Here is a 19,562-nt window from a genome sequence, read left to right as displayed (position 1 = left end):
CTTCACTGATTTTATTATCATTACAACAATTTCTGCCTTTATTTATCATTTTAGGCTTCCCAGTACCTCGTTCTCCCATCCTGCCTTTGTGTTTTCTTTTGTTTTTCACTTCCAAGCAAACCTTTTTTGATATACGACTTTCATTTTTGTACTGTGTGTATATAATAAATGACTAAGCTAAATCAAACACATGGCGGCAAGGCCCAGGTCCAAGTCGGTGGTTAACAGCCAACTGCAGTGATCCAAACACCAGTGACCCACCAAGAGACCGGAGAGGACCAGACGGGCAGGCTGCCAGACAAGCTCCATGTCGGAGCTGCCAAAACAGACAAGCTGCAGACAGAAACACACAGGAAACCCTTCTTTAGAGCCCCTTTGTCTCTCCCTGTGTTCATAACAATTACAATCTCCTTTTTGTCATCTATTAGTCATTATTCCCCTCATCAAACTTTGGTTATTAATCTGCAAAGATGTGAAAAAGCAAATAGAGTCCCACTAACAAACATACATTAGACACAACTTCTATTCTATTCGGCTCTATTCTGCTTTCATGACCTTACGTGACCAGTCCGGTGGTTGGAATGTGTGGTGATGAGGATGGGAGGAGCGTGAGCAGAGGAGAGAGAGACCACATTGAGGAGCGGTCAAACTTTCAGCCCCCGGGACCACAGGACTATGGAGCAAGGCAGCGTGATTCATGGCCTATGGGTTACCTCACTGAGGGGAGACGGTCCAATTCCCGTACGGAGATACTGCTGATGTTGCTGCCAGTGGCCATGCATCAAGTTGTTCTGTCAGTCACGCACCAAAAATATCCCAGCAATCTGCTTTGAGTGGAACTTTTCAGAGATGCTTTTTAGTGTGTGCTCAAAGTAAAGCCCAAACGACTGTACATTGCGGTAAATGATACTGGAAAATGGGGCTTATGGGTAAGAGAAGATGACAAAACTTTATGCAAAACGTGCCTGCAAACACACACAGAGCCACTGCAGGGATTCCTGTTGAGCTGCAAAAGAAGCCGGGAAGGGAATACAAAAGTGACAATCTTCCACAGTTTGAATGTGTGTCACTGCTTCTCTGTAGGTTCACTATCTGACTGCACGCTATCCTGTTTCCACCTCATTCCAGTCACGGGAAGCTTTCTCTTTCCACCTGCTGCTTAATACCGCTTCTCGCTGCAGGACAACAGGTTAACCGGTCTCCTCCCCCTTCACCACAGATGGGGGGTCCACCTTGATGAAACGCCACTTGGGGGCTGCTGTTTTGGCCGGCTACACACCCGGGGTAATGATATCCTCGGTAGCCCGGGACCACCGCATCTGGCTGCCTCAATCTTCCCCTGGCTGCTTCCTCACGCTGACCAGGCCCAGTCAATTCAGCACATCCTGGCAGGTATGCAGACACACACTCACAGTGTGGAGATACAAACACACAGTTCACACAGACACACACACACACACAGAGGTGTTTGTAAATACATGCACACACACACTGACTGAGTCATATCCACATGTCTAAATGTCACTGTTTATAGCTACTAGTGCAGCGTCTGTTCTAAACCTGCCTGTTTGCTCAATGGCCGCAGCTTTCTTTGAAATGCGCCCTCATGAATGCACTGTTGTTGTAATCGACCACGTCTCTTACATTGATGAGTCCCAGCCGTAGCTGTTTCAGAGCGCTGGTCGCCAGTTAATTCAAAATTTATTGAATAATGAGACTGGGAGTTTTCTCTTCATTCAGTATTTGAGTCTACAAACTTTCAGTCATTGTGTAGTAAATGTCATCTCCACTACATCTTTTTCACTCATCGCAGCAAAGTCCAACCTCCACGTTGTCCGTTGAGTGCTGCAAATATACATCAGGCCTCTTTTCATGCTCTCTGGCAAAGTTACATCTTGTAATTTTGTGATGTTTAAATGGTTTTCCTGCTGGATACAGGGTGTAGAGCTTGACTTGATGCAACGTCCTTCACACTGTTTGATCAGTCAATGACACAGAAGCACTTGAGTCCATTTTTAGTGCAATTAAGACCATACTGCTGTCACTGGCAGAACGGTTCTTAACCACCGCTGGAAATGTGCTTCAGCTCATGTTCAGTAATTGGCCACACTCTCCAATCTTAATGAAGTCTCACAATCTGGTTTCTCTTGTGATCAGGCAGTTTCTTTCCATGTGCAGCCATGTTGTATTAGACACCACCCAGGCCAAAACTAAGGGAGCTGTGGTGTTTCACAGGAGAACTGGTGTCAGATTGGCTGTGAGATAATAAATGGATGAATTGGAATCATGAGAGAAAAAAATCTGGGCAGGTAAATACTTTGATGTTGTCACTCATGTATAGTGATATAGTTGTATGTGTCCAAATGAATGACTCCAAGCACCTAATAATTGACACAATGAGTAATTAAGGTTTTAACAGTTTTGTAGTCAATTAATTTTGCTACAATTTTATGAATTATAATGCGTAACAGTGGATCATATAGTTAATTGTATCAAATACAAAGTGGATTCCTTTATATGTAATTCTGCCATGGAATGAAAAAAGTATACAGTCTATCAACTGTAAACCTATTTTAGACTAATAAATGAATGATCATTCTGTAGATGACATATACGCAGAATGATCATGCTTCACCCTTTCACACAGACAAGGAGTTTTCTTGTAATTACAATGCAACTGTCGACTGTTTTGAAGCTAATTAACACTTGGTAATCATGTTTTCTGTGCCGGTAGGAGCATCATTGTTGCCCTTCTGGACCAACAGTGGAGTGAAAGAGTTCAGGTGAGAGTAATGTGCTGATGTGTTTCTGAAATACAGAAAACTGTTTTAATGAAGACTGCTGCACCGCTGAGACTTTCATTATCTCGTATTATTTCACAGTTGGCAGCTACTATCGAGCATGTGGAGGAAAGAGTTTTAAAGACACTGACAGCATATAAAAGACGTACACTATCTTCTGCTTGTCTTCGCCTAAAGGACATTAAGGTGTGTGTGTCTGTGTGCGTGTGTGTGTGTCACAAAAATAATGCGTTACCATGTGTTTGTTAACGATCAAAGCAGTTTGCTAACCTTTTATTCTGAACGCAACCCACAGTGAGTGCGAGAGTGCTGAAATGTGTTGCAGAGAGGTTGGCGTAGTTATCAAAGAGCTGAGGGTGTGTGTGTGCAGACGGTGGGATGAGACCAGGTTTGTCATCGACTGCATCACAGGAGCGGAGCTGCAGATTTATCATATCGGTATGGAAAGGGACACTAAACTGAGTCACACACAATCAGAGTTGACAGTGCTCATAATTTTCTATAGATTTCGATGATATTAATCACAAAGACAGAGAGATATTGGAATGAGCGAGGGGAGGCGACGAAACGCAGAGAGTGGGACACAACAGAGAGATCCTGCAGGATATTGGGGGATCCCACGCACTGGGAATAACCCTACAATATCATATATGGGCACACACACACACACACACACACACACACACACACACACACACACACTTAGACAGAGTTCGCAGGGGTTCTGGGAGGATGACTGTTGAGCAGACCACAACACAAGCACTATGCAGAGGAGTAGGAGGAGATCGACAAGACTTGAAAGGCTCCTCTAATTTGGCCCTGGCACGACACACACACACACACACACACACACACACACACACACACACACACACACACACACACACACACTCACACACACACTCACACAAACCCAACTCTTTTTGTCATAGAGAGACACATACTCCCACTACATTCACTTCACCTCTGCATATGTTACAAATGACCTGAGGCATCAGGGGAATTCTCTCACTTTTATTCGTCCCACCTCCAGTAATGTTATCCTTGTTCTCCAATAACCAAAAAAGAAAAGAAAATGATACAAGCACAATGATTTTACATGACTGATAAATGATGTAGGTCAGAAATAAAATGACGCAATCTTAAAATAAATAAAATGTGATCTGATAGGCCTGTAGGGAATTTCGCGTTATTTTTGGCACACAAACTTGAAGATTTGATTATGTGGGATGTAGATCTAAAAAAACTTTTCACGATCCTTGTTCATAAAGGCAGAAACATCCTGTTTTTACACATCTGGAACAAGCTCACAGGTCATTTTGAGTAAAAACCCAGAGATTAAAAAAAACCCACTTCATTCATCATTCTTTTAATAGTTAAACCAGTCATACATACCGACTGACAAGTGTCCTAGTGACATGTGCTGAGCAATCTAACACAGGTCTCTATAGTTTTTAATACTGATGTCTCATTTAAAACTTTAAAACTTTCTAAACAAAGAGGAACACTGACAATCTGTGAGTCAGACTGGACAGACTGAATTGATGGGTTAGACGTAGCTGTGCACGAACGTTGAACAGATCTTTCTCTGAGAGCTCAACCTGCTCCAGAATCTTACTGACCTGTACATCGTGATAGAAGAGTGCAGAAATAAGGCCTCAACTCACCACATGTTCATATTCCAGAGGTAAAACATGACTTCAAGTCTCATACAAAACAAATCAAATGTTGAGTAATTGCTTGTAAAATAAAAAAAATCCGAATTTTATTTAGTTTTGCTTTGCATAAATAATCCTCTAAAAACCTGTAATTTAGGGATGAATGATAAAATTATGAAATTAGCAGTATATTGTTTTCTTCAATAACAATAAGACATATTAATTATGCATCTAACACATATCATTGTTCGGAATGTTTTATTTAAAAAAAGCCTTTTCTGCACATATAGACGTGTCTGGAATCAAACTTGCAACAAATAATAATCTGAGATTTACCATAATAATTATCAATATGAACTGATCAACATTTTTGGCCGCATCGCCCAGCCCTACTCTAACTTCAGTTTGTTAATTTTATTCCTTTTTTCCATTTGGTTTAATAGGAAATAATATTTAAAATTCAGCGTGGTTCATCAAGTCATGATTGCCACAGTAGGGGTAAAAGTATACACACACATTAGCAGTGAGACCTGATGTGAAAGCGGTGAGGTTAAAAACCGCAGGATGATTTAGATTAATTCATCTCTTCACCACTCTTCCCCACACTGATCAAACATTGTGTATGTGTTTGTGCACAGCCGAGTCCACACCTTGCAGACGCATGCCCATACATAATCAGCTGTCATTAATGAAGCCCATTCAGGCCTTTGGGGGTGTGCGGCAAGCCTCGCTCGGTGCTGTGGGTGCAGTGAGAGTAGATTCACTGCCCATATCTTTCTCTCCTTCAGTCTCTTTCTCTCTCACCCACCCCCTCCTCCTCGAGCAGTGCCACCCAGGCTTGGCCCAGACCCAGACCCACATCTTTAAACTGAGCCATCATACCATGCCACGCTGTGCCTGGCCGCAAGGCCCTGATTAAAAACCATGACTTCAAACTTTCCAAACTGTCAAATACCCAGTCAGAGAGAGAGAGAACAAGAGACGGGCCGACAGAAAGAAAGTATAAATTCTTATATAGCATCAACTCGCTTTTCGACGCATCATCTGAGCAGGAATTTGTGTCACTCACAAACAGCAATGTTCTCATCTGTGTGTGTGGCTCAGATGGCGATTGGTGGTTCGTGTTTGCCACTTGGAGAACGATGGTGTTTCATTTTGTTTTAACGAGGGGCGCACGGACACATGGGACAAACAGCTTTTATAGGCCTGTTAGACGTTGATGCTCGGGGGTTGAATCCTTCTGGATAGCACTAAAATATACGACTGCTTCCACAGCACCTCAGCAACACATACAATAAATAAACAACAGCGTGGTCTCAGGAATAGGACCTCAATTAGAAAAAAACACTAGTTCTCAGTCCTGTGAAATCAAATTTAGACTTCTTCTGAGATATGTTCGTGCATAAGTTTGAGATTATTTGGATAATGTATGACTGTAATTCAATTTCATTTAATTTTATTTCTAATAGCAAATCTGTCACCCTCATTGTAAGACTTTGAGAGAGCCATCAAGTATATTATCAAGTATATGTGCTAAGAGTGCTCCCTGCTGGAGAGTTGCAGAATAGCAGACAACACTGCTGCGACGCAGAAAACCAGCATAATGATCAAATTTCACTTCAGTCCACTGTCAAGCTGCAAACTGACAATGATGTCGAAATTCTAGGTCACAATCTGACTTAAAGACAAATTGGCTTGTTAGAAGATTCAATGTTTACCTGTACCTGAGAAATAAAGTTAGTGATTTTATAAATAAAATGTTTGTATTTAAAGAAAACACTTCCTCAGGGTGTCATTTTTAAACTGCAGGTAAAGAATACACAAGCTAGCATTGAAATGGTTAATAGCCATCAGACCGAAACGGCTGAAGTGAAGCAGGGCTATGAGCTGCAGGCTAACTGTGGCAGTGAACCGCTACCCTCTCAAATGAAAACCCCTGGAGAGTCGAAAGGATCTCGGAGTACAAGGGAGACCACCCAGGGAAAGGTTCATGCCCCACTGTTGTTTTACACACACATAAAAAATGCAACAAGGGGGGAGAGGGTGGGGCGCACACATGTCAAAAAGTCAAGTTCAACAAAATACAAGTCGAAAGAGTAAAAAAAAAAAAAAGAGAGCAACATGTGAAACTGTATTCCTACTCATCTCGAGCACTTATCAGATGGCAAATATTACTCTGGATGATGGTCATTTTGCCAAACAGAGAAAGAAAGCCAGAGGGAGGGAGATGAAGAGAGGGCTCATGTACCTTATTATACGGTGGTCATAGGGGAAAATTGCAATCATCTGTGACTCATTTGGAATACCTTACGCACTGCGAAAGACATTATTTTTCTCTAATATCAAGAACTTCTCTGGGCTTCGGCTGCCACGGCTGTTTTTGACAGAAACCGCTTGGGACGCTGCATCAATTTTGGGGGTTGAAACAGGAGAGAAGGCTGCGCCCTTTAGAGTTTGATGACGGTGAAAACCGAGCTCTGAGCATTTCATGAAGCGAGAAAGTGATAAGCGTTGGCCGATTATGTGTGTCTGCAGGGAACAGATGAGGGGAGAACATAATGGCAAAGCCTAAATCTGACATGAAGCAAAAGAAAGTGTGTGGAACATGTATGTACGGCATGTGTAGCACAGTTTTGATGGACCCACAAGCATAAAAGATAATTCTTATATCTACTTTCAACATAGGAATTTACAGCAAAACAACTGAGTACATTTTGTTCAAGGTCCTTTAGGTACACTTACTACAGTTATTCTCTACATGGATTTAGCCTTTAACAACACACACACGCACGCACGCACACACACCTTCAGTCTGTTCAGCCGGTTGTACCCTCCTGGCTGGAACAACAACAATGTACGAGACAAGCACTTCCATATGTGGCTACACACACATCGTATATATATATATATATATATATATATATATATATGCACATACACAGACACATACAGCAACGTATAAGTACCTCACCATGAAAAACACACTCATGCAACCACATTCCTCTCTTCAGGACCTTGAAGACTCTGCCCGCAAAACCCCTCAGTCATGTCGGTTGCATACAGACCGGGAGTGTGTTACATTCACTGTTTTATATGAATGCCTCGTTGCTCCAGTGGATTGTAGAAAATGCCAAAGTCAGACAGACACGGGGTAAATTGCCTGAGAGAACTTAAAGGACCTCAGCTTCATGAGTTGTGAGCGTCTGCTGTGAGGCACAGACTCACACGGTAATTAATTCGTTCTCGAAGCTCTCGAGTAGGAGAAACCAGACAAAACATATCAGCTACATTCAGGTCTAACAGTAAACAACTTCACATTACACAGCTATGTCATGAATAACAATAAGACCAAAGTGTTTGTTTAATATGTGGGGTAAATGTATGTGTTGTATGTTTTTGGTTTGTTTGGTGTATGGTTTGGGGTTTTTGTTATGTTGATGTGGGTTTATATTGAGAAATTAAAATATGATGTTATTTTTAGCAAAAAAGAAAATAGCAAAACATTTCAAACATAGCTCCAATTTAGTGTATTTAGGATTTTGCGTTTACAAAATGTCAAAGAATATAATAAATAACAGGTTTATAGGAACTGTGCTGACGAGGAGATTCCATATGGTTGAAAGTCGTAATGTTAATGTGTCTTTTTCTCAACATCTCAATGTGAATTCACATGTTCCTCTGACGGTCCTGAACATCTTTCGCATATGTGAGTTCAGAGCATTCAAACAACACCTTGTCACCTCTTTACAATGTTTGCATAATAACAGAGACTACAGAAAAATAATAATATTAAGAGCTGGATGTAAAATTGTGTTAATTGGTTTATAAGTGATGATGTCAGCAACCCAGCAACAACATTTTCACTGACTTTCCAAGTTGTTGTTTCGCTTTGAGGTGACGTTCACATTTTCCAAGTCTAGTTTTTCCGATTGTTCTGATTGCACATGAGATAAATGAACTCTAGACACAAATGCAAAATTAGGTAATGAAACGTGTTCCTCTGTTATACAGAACATCAGACAAACTCATATGTGCAACACCAAAACTTTAAAAACCTGATTCAAAACCATGAAACTCAAGTAGAGGTGAATTTCAGATATCAAAGTATTGTGATATTTTTTGTGCCAATTTCAAATCTACTTCTATTGGATTCAATCTAAATGGACATTTTTGTACAAGTGTTAAGTGCAAACAGCTCGTGACCTCGTGAATCACATTTAATAATTAAAGAGTTTGTGGGAAAAAAACACAAAAGCAAAACACTCTAATTGGACCAATGTGCTGCCAATGGTCAGGATCATTTCACTAATTTTCAGCTTTGTTTCTTAACTGCCCCATTATGGGATTATGTAAAGTTCAGGTGACGTGTGTGTGCATGTGCATGTGTGTGCGTGACCACGCTGCAGGTTCACACGTGTATTTTTCTGAAGATGCATGTATATTCCCATGTATGTTATTCTGCACTTGTGCGTTTACAATTATGAATCTGTTTGCTTATGTGTGTATGTGTGTGTGCATTTAAAAGACTGGGTGTCTTTTCTGATTAGTGCTTGGAAATGGGTTTTCTCTTGCAATTAGAGGCCATTACCAGTCCACCACAAGTCAAAAGAAAGCCTCTTATTGCAGTAAATATACTTAAGTGAATTACTGACCAACTATATACTCAAAGTGTGCAGACCTTGACAACTAATGAGTCGGAAAAATACTACAGGGGGAGAGAGAGAGAGAGATAGAGTTAGAGTTATGCACATAGTTTTGCATACGGATGCAGAAAAAATGTACCCACACACTTGACCCTGTGAACTTTCAACCCTCACAAAGGGGTTTTCCAAAGTTGCAGCATCAATTTATACACAAACACACAGAGTTGTATTTGTGAAGCCTGCTGCAACATCGGTGGGCTGTCTCTCCTCTTTCTGCTTCTCCTTCATTCCTGTTTTTTTCTAAGGTGCACGTGTTCTTCACCTTTTACTTTCTCTCCTTCTCCTTTGCTTCTCTCCATTTCTTTTGCTACCTTTCCACTGAGGCCCATTATGGCTCTTTTAAGGCTCCACTGAGCGAAAACCAATTTACTCAACCCATGCCAACCTGCACACATGTGGACGTGCACAAGCACACGCACAAAATGGCTACAATCCCCTTGACCTTTGCTGATCTTGCCAACATCTCAAGTAAGCCCACGCACATGCTCAGATAGTTATCTTCAGATTGAGATCAGTAAAGTAAGGGTGGGTTTGTTAAAGTACTGACACTGACTCTGTACATGGCCAAGTGTGACGGGCTGGTCCACAGCAACAGTAACGGGAAGGGAGAGAGAAAGGTTGTCCACATTTTAAAGAAACTATGTGACATCTCACCCCCTGCTGACATGAACAGTGTCTGAAACTTGGCCCTAGGATTAGACGAGAATTGTGTTGGACATCTAAACTGCTGTTGTTAAGAATTAAACATGAGAGAGGGTTCCCAGTCTGAAACACTTCACATTTCAGTGTTCAGTAGAACTAAAATAGAAAAAGTAATTCAGAACTAAATACAGCATCTTTTTCTCATTTAGCATGTCACACATCTAAGACTGTCATTACAGAGTTGAAGGCCAAAAACTTGGTCTGGCCCAGATTTTTGGGCTTTACCAGAATTTTTTATGACATGAATGGTGGTATTAGAACATTCTAAAATAGCCTTAGTGGAATAACACCAACCTGTTTAACTATAGGTTGTAGTTTTTGACCTTTTAAATATTTTTTTACTATAATAAGTGCTTTGTTTTATAATAATAGAAATTTTGCATCTTCTTAAATCTGCATTAATTGATTTAAGCCGCCCAAGGGGCAGCACAATAAGATAATAAAAACAACACTGACATTTTATCACCTTAAAAATGGTTTTGAACAATTTACATGATCATTATATGATCAATATAAGCTTTGCAATGTCTCTAGCTTTATTATTCGTGGCAATAACATGGAAATGTGTTTTCAGACCATATTTTTGTTGACCTTGACCTTGAGGTTTGAAAACAATACCCTGCTTCTGCCTGAGTCAGCTCACAGGGTAATAAGAATCTATTGACTGATTGAGTATAACTGTAGCAATAAAAGTGCAGTCTACTGTGTCTCTTTTAAATGTGGCCACCGATGTGTTAAAAAGCATCCACCTGTCACACTGCAACATTGCCTGTCCTAACTTAACCTTTGCTGCATTTACAAATACTTGTATTCAGAAAAATAAGGACAATTACTTGCAGATTAAAGCTAAAACTGAAGCAATTGAACATAATGAGACTCTATTTGGATTAAAATCAGTTTTGGGTGAAAAACAAATCAGTCAGTTTGAAATAAAAGCCGCTTCTCTTTCTCAAGTTCATGTCAGCACAGTTAAACACAAGATAGATGCATGAAACACCGACCACTAGACACACACTTTGTTTGACCTCAGTGGGTTAGGTTACCATCACACACAACATTAGAGCTTACTTTATGTCCCTGCTATGTCCGCAGACAAAGTGTCCGTCCCTCACGACAAGCATGTCCATTCATACCCATTAGGATAGCAGTAAATAGCTGGAGCCGACCGTGACTGGGCCTTAATCTGATTGCCTCACACAATGGACACTCTGGACAGACAGATCAGTAAACAGCCAATGGGAAAAGAACATGCATAGACAGCTACACATTGCGATTATAGGGAAGTAAATTAGTCCCGGAAATGAAAAGCAGGATCATTAACTAGTTTAAATGAGAGTCACACACACACACGCACAAACACACACACACACACACTGCATGGGATCTTTAAAACACTTGTTTACAAGGACGTGTTCACAAAAACACAAAATCAATGCACTTTGATAAAGCTACATTCATTGAACATGGACACACACACACACAGACACACACGCTCTTTTTCAGTGCTGACTGATGTCTCACACACACACACACACAGCCTGCCACCCTGGGTATAAGGACAGACATGAGAACTGGGGAGGTCAGAAGTTCACTAGAAGACGGAGCTGTGAGAGAATCGCTGAGTCATCCATCAATTATTTAAAGTTATTATGAGGCGTCACTTATTTTCACAATGACAATATTACAGTTTTAATGTGAGACTCCCACATTTCACCCACATTGCATTACATTACTCTCACATTAGGAAACATCTCGGGCTTAATAACATTTGATGGCGATAACAAAAATCCAAGTCATAGTAAACATCTGCAAAATGAAAAGCACAATTCTGCCAGACGCCTTTTTATGATGAGCTCACTTTCAGTTTCTGTCCGAACCTGACCAAACTGGAGAGGAAACTAACTGGGCCCGACCCAAACCTGACGTTTTCACAGATTACAGGAACATGCAGTGTCAAAAATGAAGTACATCCCCTAACCAACATTACCAAACCCAACCTGAACCTATAAGTCATTTCCAATTTTTGTCCACACCCATCCCCTCGGGTCGGGTATCTACATGGCAGAGGTCAGCATCAGCGTCGGGCTGTTGTCTGAGAAATATTCACTCTCACTGTTGAAGTTATCCCTAAAAAAAAAAAAAATCAGCTTTAACACACAGACACACTAAAAGGTTTACAAACATAAGAGCCTCCATAGAGCTCTACACACCCCTGGGACACACCACCGTCATTAAGACAACAGATTGACTTTTCCGTCCATTCCTCCCATGCAGCCAGCTGGGTTTCTCCCCCTTTTCATCCCACTCTTTCCTCTCTCTCTCTCTCATATGTTTCTTTATGGCACAGAGGTAGCATTAATTGTGAGCTATTCAGAACAGTTTGGTCTGGGTCGGACCCTGAGGACAGAGGAATAGTGATGAAGCAGAAGAGAAAAGAATTTTAACAAATGCAGATTTGAATCCCAAACTGACACAGGTTCAGGGGCGAGCATGAGGCCACAGCATGATACAGGCTATTTCAGTCTTTATACAGTCTTTAAAGCAGAGACTTTGGACAACATCAACATCTGTCTACAGTTACAAGAAACCCAAAACAATGCATAGACAGGCTACACCATAGACTGTAAAGAAAAATGGACGACGTGTCTCCCCCTCATCATACGATCCAGATATGAGGCCAAAATATGTCAGAGACAAATGCTGCCATCTTGAGAGTTTGGAGCCAGAGTCTGCACAGCAGCAACGGAGGATGGAGTAGCGAGGTTCTGCCACTACACTCTCAGCTGTCAATCATGAAGTTTAAGCCTGTTTTGATATCTTTACATAAGTTAATAAATCCAAACTAACCAGAAAACTGAACACTTGATCAAACATTAGTGTGATAAGAACCACCTAAAATGTCAGAAACCTTTGAGAAAAATTAATTTGGTGTATACTTTGACCTTTTAATTTGGTCCATGTTCCATCCAATAACAAGGAGGAGGCAGGGTTTGTGACCTATACCACAGCCAGCCACCAGGTAGCATTCAAAATGCTTTACTTGCACTTTTGTGGAACAGTTATGTCGTCCATCTTTATATAAAGTCAATGGGCTACAGAGATGTAGATAAGCACACACATGCACTCACACACGTATGCACTGACCACATTCCCACTTTTAAAGCACAGACACTTATTTTTACTTGGTACCCACTTGTCCAACCTTACAGTTGGGTTGAATAGCATTTCATTGAGCATGAACCATTTCACAACTCATCATGACTCCACTTTAAGTTTGGTGTTTCACATTTACTTACAGATGTAAATAACTTAATATTTAGCTGTTCAAACTTCAAGATTCGATTGAGATTACAAGTCAAAGCTTGACTAATTACACACGCAACCCTTAGCTGCAACCTGAGCATGAGATATTGTGTTGTTGTGTGCATGTAGGGTTCAGTGATCAGCAACAGGAACTGGCCTGAACAAACACTCAACCAGAAGTGCAGGCAGGTGCTACACCAGCAGCCTCCTTTCTTCTCTCTCCAGACACACAAGCTTTGTGGCAGTCTGCACAGGGAGGGTCTCCTAAGGCCAGGGTCACCTCCCTGTAGACCACCGCAGCTCTGCTCTGGCTCCCAGATGTTCTCATTCTCACACACGGAGAGAGCGAGCGAGAGAGAGAGAGAGAGAGACCACCTGAACATACTGTTGGGGGCTGAAATCCAAAAAAATAGACCAACATATAGCTTTGCTACAGGCACACACCAGTCACAGTGTGTGTTCTTGTTTGTATGTGTACACAGCCTACTTGACCTATAAACAACTGCTGTATGCTTATTTGTTTGGCAGTTTCATTTCTGGTCTTTATCTCTTTACCCATTTGCCTCGTTTAGTGCGTAACAGTTGTTAATTCTTTCTTTTTGAGTGTGTTTATTGTATTGATGCCTTGTGTAGGTGCACTGACAGCATCTGACATCTGTAGTCCTTGTGTATATATTTAAACTTGGTCGAAAGAGCTTGTTCTGGTTGTGTTTATATGTTAGACACGTGTGTGTATGTCTCCCAGCACATGTATGTGAGTCAGTGCCTGTGCACTTGTTGAATAAATGATCTATTCCTGGGTCTGTCAAGGAAATGGGGGGAGTTGAGGCGGACCGTTTGGATGCTGATCAGGAGAGACGTGTGTGTGTGTGTGTGTGTGTGTGTGTGTGTGTGTGTGATGGCTGCCGGTGGAGGAGGGCGGTGGAATCCACACCAGACCATCTATTATAATGACAGGAAGCAGGAAGTACAACCCCTTTGCAGTCACATGGCTGCCAGCTGTCTTGGCAACCAGGAGTGTGTGTGTATGTGTGTGTGTGTGAGTGCATGTGTTTATGTATGCTTGTGTGTATCAGTCAGTGTAGAGTGTAGGTGGGGTAGTATTTGTTTGTGGAATCCTTCACACGACAATGACATTTCTGAATGGAATATCTGTATCTACGATAACATCAAGGTCAGTTTAATGAAACAACTGCAGCGGCCATCTTTCCAATTCTCCACTTTCTTTCTCTTCCGAAGGAAAAATACTCAAATCTATAACCCATGAATTTATAACCGCCAACAATTTGCCAAATCCAGTGCACTGACCACACGTGTTTAGTAACTGCTGCACAGTACACATATGCACGCCTACTTGCAGAGGCACAAATACACACATATACATTGTGCACAGATAACCTCACATGAAGCTACCCACTAACATGCACAAATATACATACATATACAATATGTTCTTTTTTCTTTTGAACCATATATTCACAGCAAATCATGACTAAAGAATTAACATTTTATAAATGCATTATACAGTATATCTATATATGTTACAGTCTGAAAACTCTTTGGTTATACATAAGAGGAACATATATAAGCAAACTGAAAAATTGAAAACTTCAACTAATGAATATATACTCATGTTTACTTAGTACCCATACCTCATCACGGCCTTATATTTCTACATGTCTATTAAACTCTTATCATAGGAAAATAAAAGGAGAGAAAGAAAAAAGAAATAAGCATAATGAAAATGTCCTGATTCTAAGAAAGTGACTAAATTTGGCTTAAGATCCTTAGCTCACAATGTTGATTGAAATTTGTATGGATCCTTTGACTTGATGCCCACCACCCACCCTCCTGACCCATGCTCCATCCCTCCACTGAGTCTGGTACAAGTTGGTTCAGTGCTTTTCAAGTAAACCTGCTGACAATTAACAAACAAACAGATATGGATGAAATCACAACATCTGTGGTGGAGATAAATATATATTTCTGCATGTAGATACTTCACACACAAACAGACAGTGATTCTGCAGCATCCATCAAAAATCACTTTGGGGGACTTTCATCTGTCAGCCTGTTTCCACTTGTGAGCAGGAGTCAAAAGCAAGATGTTTTGTGATGGAAGACACATAAACTGACAGGCAGACACTTGTCGACTATATGCTCTCTCCCTCCCTTTTCTCTCTTGCTCTTCCTCTCCCTCTCTCTGTAAGATCTTTAAATAATTCCAGGTTTGCGGGCCGTGAACTAGAAAACCAAAGGGGTATCAAATTCAACCGCACAACCACGACGATCACTGCAACGTGAAACCGTCTGTTGCCTTTCACAACCTTGGCGTCAGAAGAATGTTTTCGAAAGTCACTCATGCTCATACACAAAATATTCACCTTCAGACAGGTGGGCAGCGAGCGGCGTCTGCGTCTCTTTGCTGTAAGAGACCACCTCTTTGGGAAGGAAGTCTACCTGTGTGATCTTAGAGGCCCCAAGCTTCTGCATCCTCCGCCTGGGTAACAGAAACAAGATGTCATCATTAGCAGGGCTACACTGAGCTTAAACTCAAGTTGTCCTTTTTAAACGTGTAGTGTAATTTTCATTTGTGCAAAGTAAACAGCTCTAAATAATTTGTAGACTTATCTCTGTCTTAACAAAGTGTTCAATTTCCAGAGGGTTGTGCCACATAAGTGGTTCGAAAGGTTTTGTGTTTTAAATCTATTCACACTTACATTTGTCTTTAATATGTACAACTCAATTCAAATCAATTTTCTATCGAATATAGGTGTTGCAATGTCATTTTTGTCAGGCAGTGAACAAGAGGACAGGAGGAGAATGTACCCGAGCTCAGAATCAGCCTGCAGCTGCAGCACAGAGGGGTCTGTGTCCCACTGCAGCGTCCTGATATCACCAACAGGGGGGGCAAGAGAGGACATGCATGTTTACAAATATTACACATTTTAATGCACACACACACACACACACACACACACACACACACACACACACACACACACACCAATAGCACATATTACCAAAACATGTGTTACCATAAGCATGCACACACACATGATCGCCCACACACCACTTATCTAAAAATGTGAATTCCCATTGAACTTCATGCAAAGATGGCACTGCACATGGAAAATGTTTATTTAGGTGGATATCGCATGAGAGGGCTATACATTAGGGAGATTTTCTTATACATCAATGTTTTTCCATTTATTTTACATCTCTACTGACCTCTGGTAATAGATTTCTTGATCTTCTGCCAGGAATTTATGATAATTTGGAAATACCCACATATTTATGGACAAAAGAAAATACATTGTTGTGTGGGAGAATGTCAAAATAGTTTAAATCTTGTCATTGGAAAAGCTGAATGATCAAATAACTAAATTAAATGCAAGAATGTTTATTTTTCCACTAATATGAGTGAAATTGTATCTTTGTTTTACTCTCTTCGTATTCACACATGCTAGATTATATTTTTAATTAGTGTCTGTTAATCCATCATTTACATCTCAAGCCCATAACTCTGTATTTAAAGGTTTAGCCTTCTAGGCACAGATGACAATATGCATGCAATGCGTGATCAATGAGTTTTGTGTGAGTCCATTCATTTGATTAGCGTTGCTGTTCAGCAGTGCAGCTTATTCATTATATAGGGGAGGTAGAATTTATTTACTTACAGTGAATTTCAAAAGCAACTGAAACTGAAAGGATTTTATGTCAAGTTGGTTGTAATCTTCCGTCTTGTTAGAGGATGACACAACCCCACTTCACCTTTTTTGTAGTGTTTATGTGTTTTACAGCCAGTGAACACAACCACGAGGCCTTCAGCTGGCGCGACACAATAGCAGGTGAGAGTGGCAAGGGGTTTCTTTAGCCTGACAGAAAAGAGTGTTTTACAGTAACAGAGATGACAGCAGCTGATTGTCACCTCTGTGGCTCCACTAATTTGAACAGCGACATTTGGAGCTGGTATTACGGGAGACAGCAAAGGTTTCAGACAGGAAGTCACCAGCGGAGAGTGGAGGAATGGAAGTTAGAGATGCCCTGCACTGTTTTAAACTTGTAAATCATGATGGAGGCACATCGGTGGGACCACTGCCAACACTTGGGTGCTGTTGTGTTCACACCAGGATGGCCTCAGCTATAGAAAAGCAGGGGAGGGGGATTCCTGGGTTTGACATGAAAATGCTTACCTTGCGATCTGTGCTTGGGACTTGTTTTTAGAGAAACCTGACCTAAGAAGGGACACACACACACATACACAGCCACAAATGGAGGAGCTCAAAATGGCATGCCATCATCCAGGGAGGATTTGGGGGGGGGGGATTTGATTCCAGGTTTTTCAACTCACCAATTTGAAAAAATCGAATTGATAAAAATTAAAAGAAACGAAAAGTCTCACGTAGCAGATTTAGTTTTTGCTGGGAACTTTCATCATCCCCAATTCCACCCATGACCATACCAGAACAACACATCACTAATGACCCCTGCGGGCATCACTCCCTCATACATTTACATGTACAGTCAGTGAACCATTCAAAAGCAAATGGAAAGTGTTTGATGACCACTCTCTTCTCCACGTAAGGTTTAATTCATCAAAGCAGCCATGAACAGAATCTGAAGATAAATAGCCAATACACTGGTCTGCTGTGTTATGAGTGTGTTGTAAGCACAGCATGGAGCAGTGACTGAAAGGAAGAAGCTTACATTTTGACACTTTACTCATTTTAGCTACATTGCTGACATAAAAATGTAGGTTCATGCCCATTAGACTCCAAGCACACTCCAATAACTGGCTCACAGAGGCTGCTTTCTGACAGTTTACCTATGTGATGCTTACCTGGAAGTTTATACCTAGAAACTATAATTTGCCTTTGTCAGTATTTTCATTCCAACATCTACTTTGAAAGAATATCTACAGCTGAGATGCACTGCAAGTCCAAAAAATTCTTCGGCCGAGCTATGAGAAGCAGAAAACTGCACAGCGGTCATCAAAACACTGGGTGTCACGAAAAATGGCAGATACCACATTCAAAAGCAAACGATGCACCAACACTAACAGTGATACTCATTCTTACCTAAACCTGTCGTGCAAATGACAAGTAAAGAGACAGAATACACGTGAAAAAGGAGAATTTGACAAAATAAAATCACAGACAAAAAACCTGATTTTGTTTAACATCACATTTAGGCGACAATTACCATTGCTCATACAGTTTATTGATAACCTCTCAAAGAGCATGCCTGGTATATGAGAGATCAAATTATATAATAAACAGTTTCTTATTTTATTTAAGTCTATGTATTTTTTTCTGATAAAAGAAAGCAATTTTCAAATTATTTTTTTTTCTTAATCCAGACACAAGAAAATTCATAAATTCTTCCCACCAAAAAGTCTAATTTTTCTATATTCAAAATTGATCTTATTTAGAAATTTTTTGAAGACAGACGGATGAAACTCATGCACCAAGACTTTGACCTACCTGCCTGTCGCACCTCCATCAGCTGAGTCCTGGCTCCCCGTCTCGCTGGGCGTGCTCAATGATTTGGAGGGGGACACAGGGGTCGGGACTAAATAATGAAAGCAACATGAATCTAACATTAAAGGCTGCAAAGAATGGACTGTTGAAACAAAATGGGATGAGAAGCAACAAAGTAAAAGAAATGATGGACAAATATAATAAATGTTTAAAAGAAAGGAGAGGGGGGGAAGGGCATCAAATGCATTGTTGGTTTTGTGTTTATTATTTATCAGCTCTCTTTAAAGATAAATTATTAATAACTTATATCAGGTCGAGCAGTGACCCAATACTGCAACAGTGTCAACGCGGAGGTGTTGAGGGTGTTGTTACAATGTCACACCACTAGAGAACAGTGCTTCCACAAGTTTAGTGGAACTGAAACATGCAGGGTAGACGTTTTTTGAGCAGCGCAGTTGAAACAGCATTTTTGTTCAGATATCCCATCACAAGATATAATACACTCAATTTATACAGCAAAACAAAAAATACGCTTAAAAAGGAGGTTGTTAAAAATATGACAAATCAAAGTTGTTATGAAAAATGTTCAACGCAGTCCAACCACATTAACTACAACAAATCACTGAATCAACAGAGGATGAAAAAGAAACTAATAAAATTACACATTAATTATTTTTTATAAAAATAAAAAATATATGAATTAAATAAAAACAAAATTTCTATATAAATACAGATTTGAGGTAACAGAGATGATCGAACATCTTGAGTTCTCTGATAATTTCATTATCAGTAAGGCAGAACCGGACAGATCATTTTAACCATATTAGACATACAGCAAGATGCGGTGTGCATCCTTCTGCTATATGATTATATGGGTATGTACAGTCTGATCATTACACTGTTTATCTGAGG

General features: G+C 40.5%; 1 protein-coding gene and 1 long non-coding RNA gene across 11 annotated transcripts in view; one reads left to right on the top strand and one right to left on the bottom strand.

Annotated features, from left to right (window-relative positions):
* Positions 1 to 19,562, bottom strand: part of LOC109631575 (cytoplasmic dynein 1 intermediate chain 1) — a 53,192-nt gene that overhangs the window by 31,312 nt on the left and 2,318 nt on the right. For 4 of the 10 annotated variants that reach the window (XM_069516932.1, XM_069516923.1, XM_069516924.1 and 1 more), the window contains exons 4-7: positions 18,652 to 18,792; positions 17,364 to 17,409; positions 15,997 to 16,056; positions 15,552 to 15,667 (exon numbers count right to left, since the gene is read on the bottom strand). In XM_069516932.1, the coding sequence (XP_069373033.1) occupies positions 15,552 to 15,667; positions 15,997 to 16,056; positions 17,364 to 17,409; positions 18,652 to 18,792 (363 nt within the window). The remainder of the gene's footprint in view (positions 1 to 15,551; positions 15,668 to 15,996; positions 16,057 to 17,363; positions 17,410 to 18,651; positions 18,793 to 19,562) is intronic. The other 6 variants (XM_069516933.1, XM_069516930.1, XM_069516928.1 and 3 more) reach the window with 3 other exon arrangements.
* LOC138405964 (uncharacterized) lies at positions 2,195 to 3,236 on the top strand. Its single transcript, XR_011239634.1, has 4 exons — positions 2,195 to 2,309; positions 2,735 to 2,783; positions 2,883 to 2,987; positions 3,097 to 3,236. It is a non-coding gene; the product is annotated as an uncharacterized lncRNA (long non-coding RNA).

The sequence above is a fragment of the Paralichthys olivaceus genome, chromosome 20 (assembly GCF_024713975.1).
Source record: "Paralichthys olivaceus isolate ysfri-2021 chromosome 20, ASM2471397v2, whole genome shotgun sequence".
Lineage (NCBI taxonomy): Eukaryota > Metazoa > Chordata > Actinopteri > Pleuronectiformes > Paralichthyidae > Paralichthys > Paralichthys olivaceus.
This window is presented reverse-complemented; position numbering and strand designations above follow the sequence as displayed.